Source organism: Labeo rohita, unplaced genomic scaffold, assembly GCF_022985175.1.
Source record: "Labeo rohita strain BAU-BD-2019 unplaced genomic scaffold, IGBB_LRoh.1.0 scaffold_306, whole genome shotgun sequence".
Lineage (NCBI taxonomy): Eukaryota > Metazoa > Chordata > Actinopteri > Cypriniformes > Cyprinidae > Labeo > Labeo rohita.
Genome location: NW_026129224.1, coordinates 30,539 through 52,376, shown reverse-complemented (window position 1 = coordinate 52,376; position 21,838 = coordinate 30,539). Strand labels below are relative to the sequence as shown.

Here is a 21,838-nt window from a genome sequence, read left to right as displayed (position 1 = left end):
TCAAGACCCCTGTTACTTATTTTGCTATTTCCAGCTATTTTTGAATGCAAAAAGCATTACGTTCTTCAAAGGTCATTCTTAAGCTATACTACATTTGATTATTGTCCCACCTTCTAAAAATGTGGTTACAGCCTTCAGTTCTTACCTTGCACTGTTAGCACCATGCTTAATGATGAATATCCAATGGAGTTGCGGGCTACACACTCGTATCGTCCCCCATCGGCAAGCCCCACGTCATGCACTTCCAGATAGCCATCTGGATTGATATGAAACTTCCCACTTTCTGTAATCTGAACTCCATCCTGTAGATCAGGACCAGATATTGTTTAAATAAATCTGGTCACAAAACCAGGATAGTCCCATGGGGACCAAAGTGGTGGTAATGGATGGATGGCTAGTTGGTAGGGAATGTGGCAGCCAATGGATCTAACCTTGCTCCATGTGATGATAGGTGTGGGCTCACCCTGCGCGCTGCACGGAATCTGGACATCTGATCCAGACTCCACAGTCATATCCCTTGGAGCGCTTGTGAAAACAGGCGTTACTGGTGATGTAAAAACATATGTTAATGATTACAGCGCACAAAAACGCAGCTGCATCTATTATGAGTCATGTGCATGATCTACAACATGAAAAGAACATGCACAGGTCATACATGTTCCTGAGATCTTGCCGACTGTCAAGGTTCTGTAATTATAAAGTCAATGAAAGGGCAAGAGGTTGAGTCTGAGTGAGGCATATGTGAGTCTTCAAGGCCAAAATGGATTAGTTTGTTTAAAGAGTTTTATCTAAACTTTCGAACCCCATAAAGCTACAGTCAGATGATCCTCTGAGAAGACCTTTGAGGTCCTTAAAAGAATGGTCCCCCCAAAAACTTAAATTTGCTGTTAATTTACTCATCCCTAGGCCATTCAAAATGTAGGTGACTTTTGAGTGAACTATCCCTTGAAGTTATTTACCCCATTTACAAATGTACTATAGTAATCTGTAAGAATTTCCCACCAACTGCTGATAATCTGTTCAGTCATTCTGTCATTAGTCACTGCAAAAAAATTATTTTCATAAAAATGCAAAATGACTTAATATTTTAAGTCTTGTTTTGTGAAAAATTGATTAAAAAAAAAAAAAAAAATACTACCAATGGAATAGGAAAAATACACTAATTCAAAGGGGAAACCAAATTATTTTTCTTACATTTCTTGTTGATCAAAAACTCACTTAATATCTTATGAAATTTTGCTTTTTAAGTACAGTTCTGCTCACAAGTTCACACACCCCTTGCAAAATATGCAAAATGTTCATTTTAACAAAATAAGACATAAAAATTACATGTATTTTTTATTAAGCACTGTCCTGAATAAGCTATATATTTACATAACTGATATTTACACATACTGCACAAGACAAAATAATAATTGTATTTATAGAAATTACTCTGTGTTTACACAGAGTTTACATACCCTTGTATATTAATACTGTGTCGTTATCTGGATGATCCATGACTGTTTTTATGTCTTGTGATAGTAGTTCATGAATCCCTTTTTTTCTGTGCAGTTCAACTGCCAGCTGTTCTTCAGAAAAAAGAACAAGTCCTGCACATTCTTTGGTTTTCCAGCATCTTCTGCATATCTGACCTCTTTCCAACAATGACCGTATGATTTTGAGATCCATCTTTTTACACAGAGCCTATTCAGGATGGTTTTATGATTCTACTTATTTCGTAAAACGTATTAAAATTTTGCATATTCTACAAGAGGTATGTGGACTTATGAGCAGAACAGCAAATGTCTGATTCCTGACTTACAAAAGTTTAGATATTTTTACTACATTTTGTTTCGATATTTTTAAAAACAAGACAACGCTACGAAGCAAGACTTTTCAAGACTTTTCCTAAACTTTCATTTAGTCAGTACTCACTCTTTCTGCAGCTGTTCTAACTATAAGTACAGGTTTTCTCACAACTCTCTCTGTTTCTTAACTCTGCATTTCTTCAGATACTTCCCGTAAGACTGTTCTAAATAAAAGCAACCATGAGCCAAACCTGTGCCTTGGTTTTAAAGTAAATACAGGCGGTTGTTATGCAGTGTGTTAACAACCATTACTACATGGAAACATCTTGCCATGTGGGAATTTCAGAGCTGCATGCTTTCCTGGCTATTCCACAAGTCTGTAATAAAGCTTAAGCAGTGGTTTTTACGGCACTTACATGCAGGGACCTGGTCTTACATCTGTCATTGAGACTTTATGGGGGTATTGTTGTTCTAATTGAAGGCTTTGCTGGTGGGTAAATGACAAATTAGTTTATGAAGCCAGCCCTCCTTCACTCCTGTTAATACCATGTCTGGTCTTGTTCCGAATGAGTGTTGAACGAGGAGTTGACTTACAGTTTATGGTGTTAGGGGCTTGTTTTGTGCTATACACCATAAACTGTAAGTCAATTCCTCGTTCAATACATTTGTGGGCAGCACTGACAGCCAATTTACAGAAACATAGAGAAACGCAAAAATATGTGAGAATGCTGTCTCACAAACACAAGATGAGGTAAATGGAGTTCACTTGTTTATGGTTGATGAGTAATATTACAGCTTGTGCATTAGTATATAGAACATGTGATGTGCAAATGCCAGAAATGTATTAGTTTTACTCTTTTGAGTATTTTTCAGGGTTACTATTGTTAACTAAAACCATAACTATTATTATTTGAAACAAAATAAACTTTAACTGAAAAAAAAAAAAAAATTAAATAAAAAATTAAGTTGAAGTAAAATGAAAAAAACAAAAACAAAAACAAAAAAACACTATATAAACATTTTAAAAAACAAACACACAAAAACTGAAAAATACAAAAGCACAAAACAAAATGACTAAAATTACTAAAACTGTGTATCAGTGATACTACAACAATATTGGCTTTTTTTTTTATTTTTTTTTTTTTAAGTTTTTGCACTTATGTCAGAGCTGTTTTGTATAAATAAATACAATTCACATTATTATTAAATTGGGCATTATCACTGGATTTCTGATGAATTTACAGCACACATGACTATATATTACTTTAAGTTTAGTTTTAGTCATTTTTATTTATTAGTTTTAGTTTATGTACTGTAGTTATGTTTATTTTAGTATTTCAGCTTCAACCAAACAAAAATAAGAAATGTTGCTTTGGCAACTAGCTAAAGATAAAAAAACAACCTTTTTTTATTTTATTATATTTTAAAAATGTATAACATAACTGTGAACAGAACTGTTCGGTGATGTAGGATTTTGGACATGCTGGCCACCTCTTGTTGAACATGCTGAAATAATCTATGTCAGAAGCAGTGGCGATTTCTTTAAGACTGCAAGGGAAGCTCAGCTTCCCCTATAATGTCACAAAATTAATAGTCAAATTATGTACTATTGTACTAACATTTTATTGACTAAAAATGCGTTAGAAAACGTTCATCTCAAAGACGAGTTCGTTCAGAATCAGTTAGATATAGCAGGTCGGCTGACTTGATTTTCTTCTCATACATTCCCGTAGCATCACAGTGCATTTCCCCGTTGAAGCCCAGCGTCCATTGACTTCAATGCGGCTGCTTTGAACGTTTTTTTCAGTGCTTTGAAACTAGACGGTCATTGGATAAACGCTGCGATTATGTCCCGCCCACGGACGCTCAGCGTCTCTGGGGGTGAATGAGGAGCAAATGAGGAGTGGGCTGGCCTGGACTCCGAGCTTCTGCGTGATGATTGGAGGGTCTGTCGAAAGATTGCATCTCCTTTTGACTGACAGCGATTTTGTACTATAAGGAATCGCTGGAGCTATTCGCGCTCAGTCCCATCGCGGATTTCTCAAGTTCAGTCGAAATAAAAACTGCTGCAACCTATTTCTTTATATTTGCTTGGCGAAATTGCTTGATTTTCATCATACATTTCACACAATTATACACCACATTCCTTGTTTCACTTTTACAGAGTTTAATATTTTTTTTAGATCGTTCATTCATTCATTCATGTTAATATTTAATGTAGTAATCAATATATATATATAGATTACTACATTAAATATTAACATGGAGGATGACTATAAATTAATATAAATATAAATATATATATATATATATATATATATATATATATAAATAGTAATCTTGAAAAATTTTAACATAACATAATGAAACCTTATATTTCTATTAAAATACTTTATAAATAAATAAATAAATAAATAAATCTCCATAATAACCTTATTTAAATTGCAAAATATTTATACTATATAGTAGCATCTGACTAAAAGAAAAAATACATCATATTTTGCATAATAAAACTAAAGCTTTTTTTTTTTTACGATTGTTTGCATTGTGACTTACTTATGACAATAAGGCACATTCTTGTGAATAAATAAATAGACAATTTTATGATGTAGGCCGAAAATGAGCTTCCCCTATTTGACAGACCAGTAGCCGCCACTGGTCAGAAGGTGATTTATATTGTGAACAGGACCTTACCGGTTTGCAGGATGTTTAGATGAACAGCTGCTCTGACAGTGCCAACAGGACTGACTGCTTGGCATTCGTACTGGCCCTGGTCATGAAGGGCCACGCGGCTGATGCGCAAGCTACCCGATGAGAGAACAACGTGTCGTCTGTCATTAGGCAGGGGGCTGCCTATGGTAGGAGAACAGAATTTAAGCGATTTTGTCCAAGCTAAAAACAGCTGATAGTCACTGAAAGACAGCAATTTAATAATCTTTAAATGTGTCCTTTTATGGGAATGTTAAGGACAAATTCAATTCTGAGGCATGCTGTTGACACTGAGTCATCTCTCAGTTTGTGAAGACAAACAAATATCATGTTGACAGCACACACAACAGTGTAGGCGGTGTTAGAAAGCATTCAATCAGAATTTCATAATTAGACCCTCTTGAAAAAGAGGTGTTTAAATGTACTCAATGTACACTTGTAAGATACCTAAAATCTTAAAAGGACATGATTTGAAAACTGTATACGCACATAATAATATTAATGAAATCAAATCCCACTTACGTGTTCTTTCTTAACATATATGCATGTATGGATGAAAAATGCCAGTTGGTCAGTTTTTTACAAAATAAAAATGCTGACCAGACTTGACTTAGGCAGACTGTTGAATAGCGTGGAGTCCACTCTAGCAAGTCAAACAGACAAGGTGGAATTATGTCATCTTACCGCCACGAGTCCATGCTATGACAGGCTGAGGGTAGCCGCTGGCCTCGCAGGGAAAGTCAACTGTAAGACCCTCCAGCACAGACTGGTCCTGAGGGGTCACTGTGAACTGAGGACGAGCTAAAAAAGAAAAAAAAAAAAAAAAAAAAAGAATTGAGAATGAGCAAAACCAGACTGCGAAAATGAAACATGGACAAAACTAGTCTTTCATATCAAACAGGTCTAAGCTTTGGACAAACTCAAACTCAATTTTTTTTTTCCATAAACATTTATACAAAGTGAAAATAATATTTATTTAAAAAGACCATATACTCCAAAATAAAAAAAATTCCTGATAGTTTACACACCCCCATGTCATCCAAGATGTTCATGTCTTTTCTTTCTTCAGTTGCAAAGAAATTCAGCTTTTTGTGGAAAACATTCTAGGATTTTTCTCCATGTAGTGGACTTCAATGGTGCCCAATGGATTTAAGGTTAAAAATGCAGTCTGAATGCAGCTTTAAAGGACTCTAAATGATCCCAGCCGATGAATGAGGGTCTAGCAAAACAATCAGTTATTTTCTCTTAATGCTCATTTTGACTAGCTCTGCGATGTGCATGCGTATTCTGTGCACTTCATTTCAATACAGCGAGGGTATGTTGTAAACTCCCATCTCATTTTCTCCTCCAACTTCTAAATCATCCTACATTGTTGCAGAAGTACCGACCCAAACAAAAATAACTTCTAGCTAAAGAAAGACATTAACATCTTAGATGACATGGAGGTGAGTAAATTATCAGGATTTTTTATCCTGGAAGTGGAGTAATGCTTTAACAAAATATTGCTTTAATATAGAATCAGAATTTTAATTTAGGGTTAAACCAAAACATTTTGTTAATGTTTAATTTGGGTTACTTACTGGAATTACAGACAACTTCAAATGACATTCATATTTATTATGATGTTTTTTATGCATCACATTTTCTACTAACACACACACACACACAAACAAAAGTAAAAACAAAGAAAAAAAAAAAAAAAAAAAAAAAAAAAAACACCAAAAGAATTGAAAACCAAATCCAAAAGAAAAGAAAACCCGCAATAATTGTATAATTCTATCAGTATGTGTTCTGCACATCAACACTCTGGTCTTAAACAAAATTGCTTTTAATTCTTTGTATGGGAGTCATACTTTTTTTTTTTTTTAATATAACACTATTTATCCCTTTTATTTTGGACTGGATGTGCACATTGGACAGTATAAATACATGTATTTCCCATTTGATTTACATCTGTTTTCAATCAGAGCTTCTGTGTCCAAAAATGAATTAAACCTGAACTCAACAAAAGAACAAAAGTAACATAAAATTTTATAATTATGCATACCCGTGTCACATTTTGATACACAGTGACATTATCTCATAGATGCTTTGAAATTATATGAATGGAGATAAGCTTGATTAAAAAAACATGACTTGACTTGGTTAACTGAGCCCTGTTTTTCTTTTCCATGTTTCACATGGATCAGTGTTTTTTCATTTTCCATACCCTTTTAGTTAATGGTTGTCTAAAGGTGTCATTCACTGCAAAAGTTAAGTTTGCAGTTGTGAAAACTGCAAACTTAACTTTTGCAGTGAATGACACCTTTAGACAACCATTAACTAAAAGGGTATGGATACACACATAAATTAAATGAAATATCACTACAAGAACCTAAATTATGAGAAATAGTATCATGATTATCAACTGATGTATCATTTCTGCTTCACTTACCCTGTACTATAATGTATGCAGCGGCGTGGATGGTGTCGACGTTGTTGCTTGCAAAGCAGGTGTACTGTCCCCCATCGGCCTGATTGACATTCTGGATGTAGAGACCTCCTGATGGAGTGATGTTGATGCGGGGGTCCACTGGAAGGGCCGTGTGGTCTCCTTTGGTCCAGGTCACGCGGGGCTGCGGCTGGCCCGTCGCACTGCACTCCAGGGTCACACTCTCCCCGACCAGAACCTCTGTATTCTGTGGCTGGATCACAAAACTAGGTCGAGCTGGAGGGAGAAAGACCTCCAGTTAGTTGCCTCAAAACACTGTTAAACCATCTTTACCAGACTGGCATGTTACCTAGAATTATCCATGAAAATATACAAAGTGGGTTTGGGAAAAAAAAAAAAAAAAAAAGGTCATAGACAGTAAGTGCTTAATGTAGTAGGGATGGTAAGATTCACCAATTCACATTTTTGTACATTGCATCTTTGTAAATTTACTAAAACAATAAACTTAAAAAATTGCTAAATATATATTTATTTATTTATTTTAATTCAGTGTGTTACTTGTTTTTTTTTTGTAATCATTTGTGAAATTTACCAAAAATCTACATCAATTCAGTGTTACTTGCTTCTTTGTAATTATTTGTTAAATTTACTAGAAATTTCTGAGTAGAAATTGGTTCAAAGTAAATCCTACATCATTTTTTAAAAATTCAGTATGCTACTTGTCATTTCATTGTAAGTATTTGTTACATTTACTATCAATTTCTAAAATTTTTTTTGAAGGAGTAGTTCAGTTCCAGAACAAAAGTTTACAGAAGATGTACTCACCCCATTGTCATCCAAGATGTTTATGCCTTTCTTTCTTCAGTCGTAAGGAAATTATTTTTTTTGAGGTAAACATTTCAGGAATTATCTCCATATAGTGGACTTCTATGGTGCCCTCAGTTTTGAACATCCAAAATGTTTTAGTGCAGCTTCAAAGGGCTCTAAACAATCCCAGCCGAGAAATAAGGGTCTAATCTAGTGAAACGATGGTTCATTGTCTAAAAAAAAAAAAAGTGTATATACTTTTTAACCTTAAATGCTTGTCTTGTCTAGCTCTCCGATGTGCATGCATACTCTGTGTAATTCCATACAAGTCAATACAATTAAGGTAGGTCGAAAAACTCATCTCATTTTGTCCGCCCACTTCAAAATCGTCCTTAGCCGCTGTTTTACCTTTTTTTCATAAAGGGCGTTTAACCTTTTTTGCATGTTCACTTTGTAAACACTGGGTTGGTACTTCTGTAGCCATGTAGGACGATTTTAAAGTTGGAGGAGAAAATGAGATGGAAGCCTGCGATATACCTTAACTGCACTGACCCAGATTACATACAGTACGTATGCGCATTGCAGAGCTAGACAAGATGAGCATTTGAGATTAAAAAGTATATCAATTTGTATTTTTTTTTTTTTCAGAAAAATGACTGATCATGACTCTTATTTCTCGGCTGGGATCATTTAGAGCTCTTTGAAGCTGTATTTAAACTGCATTTTGGATGTTCAAACTCATGGGCACCATTGAAGTCCATTATATGGAGATAATTCCTGAAATGTTTTCCTCAAAAAAACATCATTTATTTACAACTGAAGAAAGAAAGACATGAACTTCTTGGATGATAACGGGGTGAGTACATTATCTGTAAATTTTTGCTCTGGAAATGAACTTCTTTAAACTAAATGCTACACAGACATTTTTCAGCTTATATGAAATGTTTGCATATTGTACCTAAATTAAGTAGGCTCAAACTAGTTTGGGAGGTTCTAGTAACTCTGGTTGAATAATCACTCTCTACAACACCCGTTTCACACTCACATGGTGATCTGAAGTATCGCAAGGTGACCTCTGAGGTCTTCACCTCTCCAGCCACATTTTTGGCCATGCATTGATACACGCCCTGGTCTGTCTCCCGCGTGTCCTGGATCATCAGGGTCCCATCTTCCAGAAGATTGAGACGTGTGTCGTCCCTCATGTTCAGAGCATTGCTGATAAAAAAAGTTGTTCCTGTTTAAGCACATACCCTTCACAAACTGAGGATAAAAGAACCAAAATATTTTATCTCCATCACCATTTATCTTCTTGCCAGTCCAAACCTGTATCACTTTCTGTTTTACATGGAACACAAATGCAGATACATTTCAGAATGTCCAGACTGTCAAGCTTCAAACTAACAAAAAGGCACCAAAAATAATCCATGTGACTCATGCACCACATTTAAAGTCTTCTGAAGTTGTCTGATAAGCCTTGTTTACACTTGGTTCTAAGATGCATTTTTCAGTCTGAGCTTACTTATTTCTGAGCCAGATGATCTGAGGTTTGGGGTTGCCCTCTGCCCTGCATGTGAAGTAAACAGTGTTCCCAGAGGTTACGTCCACATCCTGCGGCTCAGATGTGATCCGGGGAACTTCTGCTCCACAGGAGAGAAACGTTCAGATTAAGCAAAACTGTGTTGCAAAAATTGAGGTGTGAGGAGAAGTAAAATAAGTTTAATTTTGTTTTGTAAAAGCTATTGGAATTACAGCCCTGAAGGTTTATTTGTAGTGGCACTGTGTGCCTACTGGAAATAACATTGACATCTCCCTCTTGCCACACTTCCTCTGAACTGGTTTGGCTGCCCGTGTTGGTTGACAGCCAGGCACGAGGAGATTGTGTCTATGGTCACAACGGCCAAACCCCAAGCATTACACACAAACACCAATGTGCACATGCTAAAATATATTCCCAACCAGTCTGACAGACCTGTTAAACTGTTTATACTGGCAAAACCACATGTCTGGCTGCACACTGTGTCAAAGTACTTGCATATAATAGGCAAAAGAGGGACAAAAATGACAGAAAGTGCTATGGATTGCTGCAGGGATCACACATAAAGTCCGGAAATGAATGAGCATTTAAGCACTTCCAGTTCCATTGCCCTTGTCAGGGACATTGCCATCAAAGCAAACAAACTCGTCACTTTCACAGCCTTGTTGCATTTTTAATCGTGCTCTTGCAAACTGTTCCAACTCAAACAATCAGGTAAAATGTTTTTTAAATAAAGATCGAAAGAGCTGTCAGAAGCTTAATGGTGGTAACATTGAGGTTATGTGACCATGGTTTAGATGATCTACGTTTAGCTTTTTACTTCTGCTAGTTGTATTTAGGCTTTAATGGCTCGTTTCCACCAAGCGGTACGGTTCAGTACAGTACAGTACGGTACACAATTATGTCCGTTTCCATTGTTAAAAGTTGTGAATGGTACCAAAATAGCAAACCGTACTGTACCACTTTTTGGTACCCTTCCGCTGGGGTACCTAGCACAGCAAATGGTACCAAAAGGGTGGAGCTAAACTCACTGAGTCCACGCGAAAAAAATATATGTATTTTATATTTTCACACAAACAATAGCCATTTCTCAATATGCATTCTTGTCTGTTCTTGTGGACTTGTGAAACCTCATTGCCCAAAAACCCGCTTAATTTTCAAAATATTACTGTTATTGTGTCAGGAAATGTGGTTTTAAAAGTTTTTCAAGCGAGAACGTAGTTGTCTAAAACTCAAATCTGCGGTTTATTTATAAAGACAGCGCCTATTTGAAAATTTGCTATGCCAGTGCGAGCTCCAGGCGATCACTGGGCACTCAGTGCACATGTATCGGCCAAGAGCAACCTTAGCTCGGCCAGTCCATCTGACATTTGCTGGCTCTGATGTCTTTGTAGTGATTAAACATGAGATACAATTCATTTTGGTTATATCTAACAGGCAATCCTTGGTCTCATGAATCTATTATTTGTTCCTGGTTATATCGTTTTGGCTGAGCACAAAGTTATGTTTAACTTTATATATTTATTTTGATATATTTATTTACCGTAGTGAAACGCTGACATTGTAGCTTACGTTTGACTGAATTGTTTGCTTTTGTCTTTATTTCATCTTATATAAGCGTCTTATACTTTGTACTTATACTTTTATAATGACTATTATTGTTCATTAATACTGACATTTAACAAAAAGAGGCAGAGTTGTGCTTATTGTCATCCTTTATCGTTGATCGCTATGTTACGGCATACACCACGCCTATCACGTAAGGGTACTGTTGCCGGTGGAAACGCAAGCTGGATCAATGTGTTTGGTCCCGAATCGTACCGTACTGTACTGACCCGTACCACTTGGTGGAAACGAGCCATAAGATACATGTAAGAATGTAAGAAACAAACTTTTGTTGATCACAGAGTTTAGTTTCTACAATAATCCAAAATTCAATGAAAAAAATCATATTGCTTTTTTGTCAAGTATGGTTTCAGATTGGCCTACAAAAATACATAATCACTGCAGCACTTCATAAGAATAATTTACACCAAGTTGTTTACCCTCATGTTGTTCCAAACCCATATGATTTTCTTCTTCTTTTTTTTTTTTCTTTTTCCAGGGGAACCCAAAATGAGATGATTTGCTGAATCTCCAAGCTGCAATTTTCCAAACAATGAAAGCAAGTCAAGACTGGAAGTCTCTGTACAAAGTAGTCCATAACTTTATTCCAAGTCTTTTAAAGGTAAATGATAGCTCTGCAGGAGGAAAGCCATCATTAATCTTGGAAATTAAGGACAGTATTCACTTAAAAGATATCCATTTAGTGCTCAGATCTCACTTGCTTCTATTAACTTTTGGTATAGCAGCCTGGAAATTCTGTTAAATATCTCCTTTCAAGTTTCAAGAAAGAAAATCATGCAGCTTTGCAACGAAAAGGAGATGCACAAATGTTGACAATTTGAATTTTTGGGTGATCTTTAATTGTCATATGATGACTAACTTTTGTATTGCATTGCACCATGTGACAGAAACGCGACAGGTTCCGTGCCAGTCCTAGAGAAATTGCAGCTGTCTGCCGGGCTGGTGCTGTGTTTTGACAGGCGCCTCAGGCGTCTATGTGCTGTGTTTTACGTATAGAGGGGGTGGAAAAGTCATACGGTGTTAAACCCATTCTTCTACAGAGTCAATAGAGGCAGTTGTGGGGGGCTGATTACTGCAACAAGCCTGAGCAAGTCTGCTGCTGTGGCTTGTGGCTACTGTGGTAAAAGCTCTACTGCTGCTCAGAGGTCAGGTCACACAAACAATCACATTTCAGAGTAAAAGATGTAGATGCAAACAATTATATTAATTATAACTTCTATGTGTAAAATGGTAATGTCCTTGAAATAGAGACAATGTAGTTTTTTTTTTTCAAAAGTGTCATCTGACAGTAATTTGTCTACTTGAAATTACAAAAGGCTTCAGTTTCTAAGCACACAAAAAAAGGCTGAAATTTTTACAGCAGAAAAAAAAAATTGTCAAAATACTACAGCAAAACAACTCTTATTTACAACATTAGTAACCTGATGAACCACTGTTATTAGCAGTAGTGCTATTTCTGCATTGCAAATAATTTACTTGTGGATGAGGTAGTGTAATAGGAAAACAACAGCCCCAACTGGCATGACGTGTGCTGCTTGTTCTGAGTAATTGACTAATGCATTGAAAGAGGTGTGTTTAATCAGAGAATTCATTCATTCTGTGAAAAAAAAAAAGTGTCATTAATTGTTCTTCAGGGAGGAATGGAAGCAATGTGTCAGACATTGTTATGAAATAAATTTCCTTCTGAATTGTGAAGTAAAATGGGCCAAGCTAAGCTGTCAGCAAGAAGCCCCCATAAATCACCATTGTTGAAAAAACAGCATGTGCAGAATGGGTTAAAATTTGCCAAGGAACACATTGTTTGGCCCTAAGATAAATTACATAATATAATGAGAGTAAAATTGTTCTTGCCAATCTAGTGGACATTGACAGCATGTCAGATGACCCCCCGGCACTGAATTCAAGCCTTAGTACACTGTGAAAACTGTAAAGCATGGTACCAAAAATCATGGTATGGGGATGTTTTTCATACTAAGGTATTGTACCTATTTATCGTATACCAGGTATCATGGATCCGTTTCAAAATACTACAATTATGTTGCCCTATGCTGAAGAGGAAATGCCCCTGAAATGGGTGTTTTAACAAGACAATGACTTGCCAACTGCAGTTTCTGAAGCGAAACCAGAAAAATTCACAGGAATTGTGGAATGTAGTTCATTCATCCTGGGCTGAAATACCTGTTTCTAGATGCCAGAAGTTGGTTGACTTGACAGTACTTGGTTATGCATGTAAATATTAGTTCAGTAATTTAAACTAAAGGTTTAAAAAGTTTATTTTGATTGTTTGAGTTTAAAGAGAAAAATGTCATTTTTCTGAACAGAAATGTGGTAGAAAAGTGGCTTTTTATAAGTGGCTTTCTATTGTGCCAGTTAATTAAAGGTACAAAAACCTTAGTAGTTCAAATAGTTCAGTATATTAACATTATATTATTTAATGAAATATATGGCTGTAAGTCCTTTTTTTGTCCTTTTTTACAACAAATTTAATGAGATTTTTCATTTTTCAGTGAACACTGGACTGGTAATTAGTCCAATATTCGAAGCTTGATCTGAACTGCTTTTTCCCAGCCGACAATTCTGACGTAAGAAAGCCCAGTAGAGTTGACCCATATTTGTTTCACAGATGGTTAAAATGAAAAGAATCACGTTTGACCCTTCACTCCCTCCAACACTGATGAGGAGGTGGCGTAGCATGCGAACAATGACACATCTGGGAAATCTCTCCATAATCCAGCTCACAAAACCAGATCAGCATCTGTTATTTATTATGATGACTAACATGTTCAGAGACATTGAGTGGTCCCATCGAGTAGAATCATGCGGATGTGGTGATGGGGGCAGATGCTGTAATTATTTCAATAAATTAGTGCCAGTTGATCATTTTGTTTTTGATTTGAATAGAACGTGTATATTAGTGTGTGAAGTGCGTTTATGCCTGTGAATGGCCTCACCACAGTTGAGCTCCTCTGCAGTGAGAGTTGCGACAGAGCGTCCCTGCAAGCGGTTTGGATAGTCGCAAGTAGCTGCAGCTTGCGCGTTACCGGACTCTGCGTACTGCTTCAACAGATCAGCCAACCACAGCAGTTCACAGTCACAGTGCAGTGAGTTTGAGTCAAGGCGCCTATAAACACACACAAACCCAAAATGAAAATTTGATTTTGTTAAAATAACAGTAGTTCAAAACTTTGAATGAACTGCCTGTTAATAAAATTGACTTTTTAACATCCTCATTTAAAGGTATGATACTAAATCAGGGTAATTACAGTTGACTGAAATTAAAACCATATTTAAAAAAAAAAGTAAAGTAAGCTGCATTTTTTTCATTTTTATGTATATATATATATATATATATATATCTTATATATTATATCTTTAAAATGAAAACCTATTCAAAGTTTGAATAAAAATAAAATAATAAAATTAAAACAATACTGGACTAAATATTTTGATCATATGCATCACTTATAAAGTTTTGGTAGCTAAAGTGGAAGACAGACAACTTTTCAAAAGTTTTCCAAGCTCTAATTTTTAACTAACTGCTAAAACAATCTCTGAGCAAACTACTGCTTTACCCAACTGTAAATAAGCTTGAATAATACTCACAGTCTCTTCATGGACTGCAGCTGGGAGAAGGTTCCTAATGCAAGATGAGTAATTCTGTTGTTGTGCAGAAACCTGCGTATGCAATTTCAAAAGTGTGTATTTACAAATGAGGCATATCAAATCTGTAACCAGGACAGAAAAAAAAAAACACAACACAAGCTAAAAAAGCATCACTATACTAGTGTTCATATTTAAGGTGATTTGTTTAATCTGTGGCATCTAATCTATGAGTGGTATTGTACTCAAATTGTGTTTTGTTGAGGTAAGTATGCTATTTGTTTTAAAGGTGATCTGACTCAAGTTTTTCGGATTATGATAGAGAAAACAAAACAAACTCTTGTGTCAATTCTTTGGTTAAAATAAAATTGTTTACATTTTTGCAAAGCACCAGTTCACATGGCTGTGACACCTGTAGCAGTTCGGAAAACAAATTATTTCTGATAAAATACCTGATAAATTTGTATCTAAGTTTTTTGTAGTGGAATGACTGCTGAAAATTTAGCTTTAATAACACTTTAAAATACATTACTTTAAAAAACAGATAAAATTGTAATAATATTTAATAGTATTACTATTTTTAATCAAATAAGTGCAGCCATGGTGAGCAGAAGAAAAAAAATAATTATTCCAAAATTTTGTTTAGTTTATATGCTCTGTGGAATAGAGATGCAAAAAATGAAGGTCCACAGGGATGTTCTTATGTTTTACTAGGTCAGATGGGGTTACTTTCCCAGGGATGACATTACTGTTTACAACTAGTCAAATAAACAGTAAGAGGGTTAGTTTCATTAATCAGCATCCAGATGCAGATTTTTTTTTACATTTTCACTTATTCACCAGCTTCTAACTTGTTTGTAAACTCCAGTAGTAAATTGGTCCCCAACTCATGTTTTAGCCCCTGCTTATGTACAAGTGACTTTTCCGTCTTTGAAAGACATCAGAATGTGTGTGGGTGAATTCACCGCCACAGTCTCCAAACACTTAGAATTTGGGTCAACAGAAAGGAATGAGACCAGCAACACTGTAAAAAAAATAATTTATGCTACTTGTACAATTTGACCTAGAACAACACAAACCACTTAAAAATGTAAAATCAAGGTTTACTTAACGCATTTGTGAATCATTTTGTTGCATTAACTGAAACTGGGCAGTGGAATGTTAGTTTGCACAAGGCTGGATCAGCAGAGGACATGTTGACATTAAATGCTATTTAATGTGTTTTTGAGTAAAGAGAAAGACCTGAGAAGTGTATAATTGAGTGACCTGAATTAAGGCACTACAAGAAAAGCTTTGAAAACTGCTGCTAGACAGCTTATTGCACACATTAGTATTACATGCTCATCTTTTTTGGTCTAATTTTAAAAAGGATGTGTAATCATGACTAAACATGTAGGGATCTGAGTGGTTGTGAGGTCTGAGATGCATGCGTAACTTACAGTCGCTCAAGCTTGGGTAGATGAGAGAAAGACTCTGGCTCCAGTGACTCAATGTTGTTGAAGTGCAGGTATCTGTGAGAGTCATATGCACATTGTTTTACTGGCCATAAACACAGCTTCCCACACATTTATTTTGCTTCATTTTGAATGTTATTTACATGACATTTTTTTTTTTATGTCTGTCAACACAAACATTTGTTCTACCTGATTTACTTCTATTGAATATACTGACAATTTGTTGGATGGAAACTATTATTTTATTTTCTTTAAAACAATGTGCACCAGTTAATCATGTAAGATCCAGGACGTGTTTTAGGAAGGCAAATATGCTGTAGCTTAATTTCATGTTGACTTGAACAATATGAGCAAGGCAATAACAAATTTCCAACTCTGTGACATAATAAATAACCCTTGCTACAAGGCAAATATACTATGGTTTTTAAATGAGGTTAACAATAACAGTCAAAGGATCATGGAGAATATAAGAAATACCTGAGGTGATTGTAAAATGTGTTTATGTCTTCTTGACGTATGGTTTTCTGGACATTGCACAAGCCTATCAAAATCATGGATGCTTTTTTAAATGAATAACCTGTGCACGACCCGACACTATTATGATTATTATAATACTACAATATTATGTAAAATCTAGCCAGGTGCGAGCCAGAGGTTTATGACATCATGGCAGATATTACTAAATAATCATGTTACCAACATAAAAAGTGGAATATTAAAATATGAGCTATTGATCCCAAGTGGTTCTCTGTAAAATCTAAAAGGAAGGACAATTTAGTAATAACAACTTTCATTATGAGTAAACTATTCCTTTATCTCTTTACTTTCAGATCCAAAGATGTTGGTTGTCATATTTCTTTTAGTAAGAGGTAACATAGAGAGATATTAAAAACTAGACAGGAGGTGACAGGGCAAATGGTTACTTACAGTTGTTCTAGAGAGACGAGCCCCTTAAAAGCTTCTCTGTCTATTGCCTGGATTTCATTCTTGTACAAATAGCTGAAAGGAATATTTGGGAATAGTAGTACATAGTGAGTGTCAAACATTGAGGGACAGTTCAAAGAAAAAAAAAAAAAAACATGCTACATGTACACACGGAAATAAAGAAAAAAAAATTTTTTTAATATCGGATAATGCAGCGATTATATTGATAACACAGAAGGGGTGGCCTGTGGGAAACAGGAATTGAAGTTGGTTGTGGTTTTCCTGTCTAGGGACAGTGGGCCGTTGAGAACCAGCTCTCAGTCACATAAACCACATGATCCTATGACCTTGAGAACTATGACACCATCCCACTGGAAGTAAATGCTGCAGACATGCAGTGTCTTCCCATTCAAGTATTCAATATTTGAATAGATACTTTGTGACTTTTTGAGAGCTGTTCAAGTTATTGCTGTTATGGGAATATCACTCAGACCATGATCAAGTCTAAGATTATTAGGAAAAATGCTTTTTGTTTTCAGAATTTCCAGAAACCAGAAAAAAAAGTCCTTGAATATTTAAATTCCTAACATGTCCTGTTTATTGTCCAGGTTTCAGTTCAAGTAATATGGTAAGAAATATCAGTTCAAGTCCCCACCAATAGCCTGGTGGGCAGCGTGAGCACCGTTGTGCTTCGGGCGTCCCAAGTTTGAGTCCCGGCTTGTGGACCTTTCCTGATCTCATCCCCCCATCTCTCTTCCTGTCTACAATACTGTCCTTTCCTAATAAAAGGCAAAAATGCCAAAAACAAAAACAAAAACAAAACAAAAAAAAAAAAAAAAAAAAAATCAAGCTGCAAAAAGAGCTGTTTTGTACAGCTAAAAATATCTGGAAGCAGATGACACATTACAGTGCCCTCCACTAATATTGGCACCCTTGGTAAATATGAGCTAAAGTGGCTGTGAAAATAAATCTGCATTGTTTATCTTTTTGATCTTTCATTAAAAAAAAAAAAAAAAAAAAAAAAAATCTAACCTATCACTGAAGTAAAACAATTGAATGTTGGGGAGATAATCTTCATTAATGCTAATGTATGCTGGCCACAATTATTGGCACCCTTTTTGCTAATTCTTATGAATATAAAAATCTCTGAAGTATATTTCCATTCATATTTACATTTTTAGCACACTAGGAGCATGAAATTGTCCAGCCATGTCTTCCTGTTCCACAGGATTATAAATATGAGGTCAAAGGTCAAATTTCCTTAATCACCCATCACAAGGAGTAAAACCAAAGAATATAGTTCTGATGTACAGAACAAGATTGTTGAGCTTCACAAAATAGAAGGTGGCTGTAAGAAAAGAGCTAAAGCATTGAAAATCCCTATTTCCAAAATCAGGGCAATAATTAAGAAGTTCCAATCAACTAAAGATGTTACAAATTTGCCTGAAAGAGGACATATGTCTATATTGTTCTAATACAGGCTGAGGAGGAGGCCAAAGACTCTCCAAGGATCAGAGCTGGAGAATTGCAGAGATTAATTGAGTCTTGGGGTCAGAAATCTTAAAAATATATATTAAACAGCCCCTACATCATATCCAGCATATTCAGTTGTCAGACATGACTGGAACTTCAAATGGCACTGGCTTCTATGCTTAGATGAAACTAAGAAACAAGCTTTTTGCACCAAACCCTTCCAGATACAAAAATGCACCAACATGGAGCTGTGAATCTAAAGCATCTGGAAAGATTCTGCATAAAGGAATGGTCTCTGATCTTTGTCAGGTGTTCTCCAAACTCTTCAGGCAGTATAGGAGAAAACTCAGAGCTGTTATCTTAAGAAAAGGACATTGCAATAATTGAGTGCCAATAATTGTGGCCAACATGAACTAAAGAAAGCATTTATTTCACAGTGAGATTTTCCCCCACTTTCGATTGTTTTACTTCAATGTAAGTTAGGATCTTATGGGAAAAATAAGGTGGACATATGAATAACGAATAACATTAATGAATAACATGTTGGCCTTTTGTTGTTATAATTTTTTATCCATATAATTATTCATTTTTATTTCAGGTTTAGTTTTAATTATATTAGTACATTAAGTTAAACTAAATATAAACGTTAACTGAAAAAAGCAATAAATAAATTATATATATATATATATATATATATATATATATATATTATTCTTATTTTTTTTTAATCTAGTTGTACTAACCCTGAAAAAATGTGAGGTTTTCTCATGCCAAACACTGTTCAGTGTTTACAGTATCTGAATTACAGTGGTAAAATGCCAAACCAGCCACTCAGAACACAGGTTACTTTCACTTTGTCTGGAAGATTAGTCAGATACCATGGTTGAGTAACCACAAGGGAAAATTTAGAAGGGCTTATTCAGACGACTCCATAGCTGGACATCATGATTGTGTGAACTATCACATGTGTCTGATGATTGTACTACCCAAGAGCAGTTAATGAATTGATTAATACTAAGCCTGAGACTCATAACCTTCAGTATGTTTATCTGGAGTGACACATATGGTGTGAGCATTTGTCTTTTAGACAACCAGCACTAGAATAACAGTGGACTCTAATTGTTCAGCCTCTTGTAGGGATTATTTGGACTTCACAGCAGTCCAGGGTCAATCACCAGTGAGTTATACAAATATTTTTGTATTATAGTTCTTAAAAAGGGATTTTAGTGATGTATACACTGAGAGCTGGCTACTTTTTTGTTTGTTTTGGCAGAATTTCTATAGCTATGATGATTTTTTTAGGTCCATTAAGATTTTCTGTATTGCATTTAGTCTTTTTTTTTTTGTTTTTTTGAGTGTCTATTTACACCAAGTGCGAACAGCCCGCCTTGTTGGCAGAGGATAATTACACTAACTTGTCCACCAACTTGTGATCTGGCAAGTCAACACTGCAAAAGACGATAGTCTGACAACAGCTCCAGTGGCGTAGATGGTAAAGCACGTAATCTTTTTTGACACAATCGACCTGGGTTCACATCGGAAAGGCATTTATTTTCAGTAAAATGAAGGAAATAATCCAAAAGTTGAAGCATCGTAGGGTTAGGTTAGGTGTAAGAAGGGCTTATATTGTCCCAATAAGGCAGCATCCATTTAATACTTTGAAATAAAATTATAAATTTACATTCAATACGTTATTATTGCAATATATTTTATAATGTACTACAATAGTGAGGTGCAGATAATTGCCACTGTTTGCAATAATTTTAACAGTGTAAATAGAATCTACAGCTGTTTGCACGTAGTGTAAATAGTATATCACTAACGAAATACTGCTATTTTCACTTGGTGTAAATAGAATGCATCTATCGCTATTTTCAAAAAAAAAAGTACCATTTTCTTATTACCGTAATTGTTATGTAAATCAGCATTAATTAAAGCCAGTACATACAAACTAATTAATTAATTAATTATTAATTTTTGCTTTACAGCAATGATATTAAGGGGTGAAGAAGGATGTCACAATAATAATGTAATAATAATAATTAATGTCACAATGCAAAATTAATTTTTCTTGGTTGCCCTAAAAATAAAAATAAGCTTCATCTTCTTGAAGCAAATTTTTTTTATTTATTTTGCTTACTGTATTCTCTTACTAGCAGAGTCTAGATGTTATCTAGGAAAAACCAGGTGTGAAACATTTCAAACAACTGACTCTATTTAAATATAAACACAGGCTGCTCTCACCACAACTAAAGTTACAGATTCTCAAATTGCCCTGTGACGAACAAAGACAGGAACTGTGCAGCGTCTGCCCAGAAAGCAATTATTACAGCTCCGCCTGACTCTGATCTCTGTGCTATTGGGTCAGGGCTGTCAGACAGATAATTTTACAGTGCAGACAATTAAGTTCCCCACATGTGTGAGAGCAACTCTTTTCTGTGTAAAATAGTGGCAGTAATAATGACTGAATCATTCATGCATGTGGTGAGCATGGTGTGACATGTTGGCTCATAGTTCTGAAATCAAGTAAAAGGGAACATTTTTATCATATATCACCTACAATAATGTACACTTGAACTTTACGATATGCTTTCAGTCAGTGGTTACACAGTAGCTATGCTTTTAAATTATTATTACTTGACTCAAGCTGGGAAGCTATTGTGCATAAAGCATCACCCTTTATGCATTTGTATTTTTTCAGTCTTTCTCTGTTTTCAGAAGCAATCAAATGATGTAAAGAATAACTCACAGATATTTCAGGTTTTCCAAATCTTCAAAGGCTCCTCTTGGGATTCTTCTAATGTGGTTGTTATTTAAAAGGCTTATAGAAAGAGAAAATAAATGTATTATACATCAAAACATATGGTTTCAAACAAACATACATGCTCAGTTTAGGTTTATGAGGTGCGTGTTTCAATAAACCAATTCACAAAACATTGACACTTACAGTGTATTGAGGTTTTTTAGTCGTCTGAAAGAGCCTGGCTGTAAATCCTTAATTTTGTTGAATCTCAGATCTCTGGAAACAAAAGGTAAACATACTTAGATCAAAAAAGCATATGCCATTGCTGTATTATAGGCTCAAAGAGTTAGTATGACATTTAACAATATTTAGTGACAATCCATAACAGGCATTATTTAAAAAAAACAAAAAAAAAAAAAAACAACAATTTTTATAATATTTATCAGCCATTGTGGGTCCGAACCACTGATCTAAATAATGACTAGATCGCTCATTGTGTCCTAAACTGCCGTCAGTTTAGAACACACCCGATTTGAAGTGTATCAGTCACACAGAATTATTTTTTAAGGTATGTATATGAAGAGTTCAGATGCAAAAGCCCCTAAATCCATCTGACATATTTCTTTAAAATTAGCATTTCTTTCGGGCTATTGGCTTTGTATAGGTTTCTATGTAAGTACTGTTTCTACTGATTGGGCTGAGGCTGGAATTTTGCAAGTTTGAAGTATATGTGTCAGGAGCATTTAC

The 21,838-nt window shown here is 35.3% G+C and overlaps 1 protein-coding gene across 1 annotated transcript in view; it reads right to left on the bottom strand.

The window, feature by feature from the left end:
- The window catches only part of LOC127160257 (peroxidasin homolog), a 64,867-nt gene that overhangs the window by 16,865 nt on the left and 26,164 nt on the right, over positions 1-21,838 (bottom strand). Inside the window, exons 2-14 of the mRNA XM_051102920.1 lie at positions 21,296-21,367; positions 21,098-21,169; positions 16,879-16,950; positions 15,937-16,008; positions 14,501-14,572; positions 13,849-14,018; positions 9,257-9,374; positions 8,783-8,952; positions 6,934-7,206; positions 5,184-5,300; positions 4,485-4,643; positions 432-544; positions 146-302 (exon numbers count right to left, since the gene is read on the bottom strand). Of these exons, the coding sequence (XP_050958877.1) occupies positions 146-302; positions 432-544; positions 4,485-4,643; positions 5,184-5,300; positions 6,934-7,206; positions 8,783-8,952; positions 9,257-9,374; positions 13,849-14,018; positions 14,501-14,572; positions 15,937-16,008; positions 16,879-16,950; positions 21,098-21,169; positions 21,296-21,367 (1,637 nt within the window). The remainder of the gene's footprint in view (positions 1-145; positions 303-431; positions 545-4,484; positions 4,644-5,183; positions 5,301-6,933; positions 7,207-8,782; positions 8,953-9,256; positions 9,375-13,848; positions 14,019-14,500; positions 14,573-15,936; positions 16,009-16,878; positions 16,951-21,097; positions 21,170-21,295; positions 21,368-21,838) is intronic.